The sequence below is a fragment of the Talpa europaea genome (assembly GCF_964194135.1).
Source record: "Talpa europaea genome assembly, chromosome: 2".
NCBI classification, from domain to species: Eukaryota; Metazoa; Chordata; class Mammalia; order Eulipotyphla; family Talpidae; genus Talpa; species Talpa europaea.
In genome coordinates, this window is record NC_140068.1 from 104,567,080 (window position 1) to 104,571,222 (window position 4,143).

The 4,143-nt window shown below is 54.2% G+C and overlaps 1 protein-coding gene across 1 annotated transcript; it reads left to right on the forward strand.

Moving 5' to 3' along the window:
* Positions 1–281: 281 nt before the first annotated feature.
* NEU1 (neuraminidase 1) lies at positions 282–3,827 on the forward strand (the record flags this gene model as incomplete). Its single annotated transcript, XM_084259359.1, is given in 7 exon segments — positions 282–333; positions 336–523; positions 955–1,147; positions 2,140–2,402; positions 2,944–3,126; positions 3,297–3,519; positions 3,601–3,827. Coding segments are annotated over 7 exon segments (1,329 nt in total).
* Positions 3,828–4,143: the final 316 nt, after the last annotated feature.

The window sequence follows — 4,143 nt, forward strand, 5'->3', positions numbered from 1 at the left end:
CGCGCCTGCATCTTTAAAACAGGCCGCGCCCCTATGACGAGCCCAGGTGCCGGCGCCAATCACAGGGTTCCTGGGGAGTAATGCCCGCCCCCTTACTCCGGCGGCGGCACGACTCGCCGGGGTCACGCGCTCCGGACCTTAGAAGAGGGCCAATTGGAAGGACAAACCCCGGCACCCGCGGGTGACGTGAAAGTCAGAAAGTGTGAGAGCCAATTAGAGTTGCGGAAGTGGGGCCGGGCCTTCAGCTCCCGGCTGGCCGGGAGGGAGCGGATGACACCTGAATGATTAAAGGGCCAGAGTCAGCTGACCGACTCCAGAGGTCCAGTCCAGGGGGTCTGGTCGGGATCGCTGCAGGGGAGAGATGACCGAGGAGAGAGCCGGCGCAGTGCCCCCGAGCAGACGCGGGGCACAGCGGAGGGTAGAGACTTTTGGAGGATGTAGCGTGCAGGTATTTGTCGCGATCTTCTCGCTGCTGCTGTCTCTGGCAGAGGTCGGTGCTACTGCAAAGAACGACTTCAATTTGGTGAGTCGCACAGCCCAGTTCCCGACCCTGGAGGCTGCGGGCTGTGCCCTGGGCCCCTCAGGACAAGGGCTGCGGAGCCTGCTTTCCTCCGCCTGTCTCAGATCCCGTTCGTTCCACCACTCCCATTCCCTTTTCCACTCCCGGCCCATACACTTCTCCCTGAGTCTCCTCGTTCGAGTTTCTTCCCTATTTGAAGTCCCTTCCCTTCCCTTCCATGAGGGCTTCCTTTCCTGTTATAACCCCTCTCCCCTCCGAGCCCCCAGTTTTGCTCCAGTCTTTCTCTGGATTCCCCTTGTTCTGCAGCTTCTACACTCGCTCCTGATCCCATCAGCCTGCCTCTCCCAGGGGACCTTGAGTTTCAGCCTCCATCCATCTGTTCTGAAACCCCAAACCAAGTTTGTCCCTATTGACCTGTCCTCCTTTTGTCTCAGGTGAACCCACTCGTCACTATGGAGCAGCTGCTCTGGGTGAGCGGGAAGCTGATTGGATCTGTGGACACATTCCGCATCCCTCTCATCACAGTCACTCCTCGTGGCAATCTCCTTGCCTTTGCTGAGGCCAGAAAATTGTCTGATTTAGACAAGGGGGCCAAGTTCATCGCTCTGCGGAGGTCCACGGACCAGGGTATAAAGATGCCTGGGTGGCAAGAGTTAATACTAAGCTGGGAGAGCCTGACCTGCCCTAGTGTCCAGAGGATAGTGGAACATGGAGAGTTGGAAGCCTGGGTCCTTGACAGTTAGAGAGAACTTAATGAAGGAAGCTGTCCCAGGCAGTGATCTGGAAATTGCAATCATTCAATTTTTTATTGAGCACCTACTATACACCAGGCACTGTTTTAGATTCTGTGAATAGTTATGAACAAAACGGGGCAAAAATCCTCTTGCTGTTGGGATTTATATTCTACTGGGGCCTAAGTAAGTAAATTTATTTTATGTGTTGGAAGGTGAGAAATGCAATGAAGAAAAATAAACCTGGGCAAGAGGTGTGAGGCATGTCAGCATTTGATTGCAATTTTTTTTAAGAGATTTATTTATTTATGCATACAAGATCTGGGGTACAGGCCAGAGGTGTGAGGGGTGAGAGGATTCACCGGAGACAGAGTGGGGAGCAGAACAGGCAGATTGACTTAAATACACTGCTGAGGGGAGCAGCAGGCAAGTCAAGAGAGGTCTGCTGCGCCATTTGGGTAGCTCCCTGGCTGGGGATTGAACTCATGCTGCAGTGGCTGCAAATGGCTTCATAGGGTGGTGCATCTTAACCCCTAGAGCCACCAGGGAGGCCTTTAATTGCAATTTTAAATCAGTGATATTTGAGCAAAAACTCAAAGGATGTAAAAGAATAAGGCTGCAAGAAGAATGCACCAGCAAATGTAACCAGCCCATGCAAAGACCCCCCCAGAAGAGAAGTTACTGAGAACTAAGGAGAAACATGTGTGGCAGGGTGGAGTGAGCAAGGGTAGAGTAGATATGAACAGAGAAGTAAGAAGGGGCAGATCTGGTGGCACCCTGGGGACATTGTAAGTCCTTGGGTCCCTAGCAGAGGGTGGAATTTAACAGGGAGTGGTGAAAGGGCATCTCCAGAGTACTCACCACGGGTTTCTTCCATGTTTCCTTCAGGCAGCACATGGTCTCCTACGGCCTTCATTGTAAATGATGGGGATGCCCCCGATGGCCTGAACCTGGGTGCAGTGGTGAGCGATAGTAAGACAGGAACGGTATTCCTTTTCTACTCGCTCTGTGCTCACAAGGCTGGCTGCAAAGTGTCCTCCACCATGTTGATATGGAGCAAGGATGATGGTGTTTCCTGGAGCCCTCCCCGGAACCTCTCTGTGGATATCGGCACTGAGATGTTTGCCCCTGGCCCTGGCTCTGGCATTCAGGTCTGTCCTGAGATGGGTAGTGGGGGCTCTCTTGTGGAAGATGCCCTCAAAGTTCTTCACAAAGAGAAGGTCCTGTGAGGTCAGATTTCCTATTAGATGGGACTCTTTGGAAGAAAAGGACATCCTGGGAAGAACACCCTCCAGAGGGAAGATGGGACTTTGCCACTGCATCCCATGTGAGGATTGTCAGCAGGGCTGCCCATGTACAATTTAGAATCCTGTGCAAATTAGAACAAGGCACCCCTTCTTCTGAGCAGACAGGTCTGTGTCATGGTGCACAGGTTGGTAAGTGAGCACATGTGGGGTTTGAGCTCCTATGCATTCCCTTCTCCCATGCATGACCTTCATCTTCTGCAGAAGAGCTGCTTAAATCAGGCAGTGGGTGTTTGTGGTATCCTTCCAGATTTCTCGGAGAGCAAGGACAGCACTGAAGGGGACCAGACAATGTCCTCACACTTGGGGAGATATTTATTGAGCTTGCCTCCCTACTTCTGAGTCCCTCAGTATCTCCCTCTGTAACACCCAGCTTCCTTTCCCACAGAAACAGCGGGAGCCGAAGAAGGGCCGGCTCATTGTATGTGGCCACGGGACCCTGGAGCGGGATGGGGTCTTCTGCCTCATCAGCGATGACCACGGTGCCTCCTGGCGCTATGGCGGTGGGATCACCGGCATCCCTTTCGGCCAGCCCAAGCTCAACAACGATTTCAACCCTGATGAGTGTCAGGTCAGGAACCACCAATGGCTCCCCACTCAGCCATCTTGATCCTCCAGAGCCTCATTGCATTCACAGACCCTGGTTCTGGCTGCTCCACTCCCTGCCTCCCAGCCTTGCTCCCTCTGGACCTTACTCTGCCCGATCCCTGAAACTTCTGAACCCCTGTTCTCTCTCCTCAGCCCTATGAGCTCCCGGATGGCTCAGTTGTCATCAACGCCCGGAACCAGAACAACTACCACTGCCGCTGCCGCATCATCCTCCACAGCTACGATGCCTGTGACACGCTGAAGCTGCAGGACGTGACCTTCGACGCTGAGCTCATAGACCCTGTGGTTGCCGCAGGAGCTGTAGCCACCAACTCCGGCATTGTCTTCTTCTCCAACCCAGCCCATAGAGAGTCCCGTGAGTGTCTGCAGGGTTGGGTGACACAGGGAGCCTAGGTGATGGAGAGACACCCTCCCCTGACTCTGCTGCTCTCCACAGGCGTGAACCTGACCCTGCGCTGGAGCTTCAGCAATGGCACCTCATGGCGGAAGGAGAATGTCCAGGTGTGGCCAGGGCCCAGTGGCTACTCATCACTGGCAACCCTGGAAGGCAGTGTGCGCGGGGTGCACCAGCCCACCCAGCTCTTCATTCTGTATGAGAAAGGCCGGAACCGCTACTGGGAGAGCATCTCCCTGGCCAAAGTCAGCGTATATGGGACGCTCTGAGCAGCTGGACACCTGCCACAGGGATAAACCCACGTTGGGTCTGAGGAGGGGCTGCTGGAGAAAGTCTGCCTTCCTTTCGACTCAAGTCTTTTGACAGGGAAATCACTCCGTTATGACAAATAGGACGATAAAGCTGGTACTTGCACACAGGATGTGCTGCCCAGGCCTGGGGGCACTGCCCTTCCACAGCTCTAGGTCCTCCCCCTCATCCTTTCTGCCCTCCCAGGAACAATAGGTCCAATTCTTGGGCAGGTTGGGTGGGCCTGTAGAATTGAATAAATGTGAACTCAGGGACTTGAGGAAGACTGAACTTCCT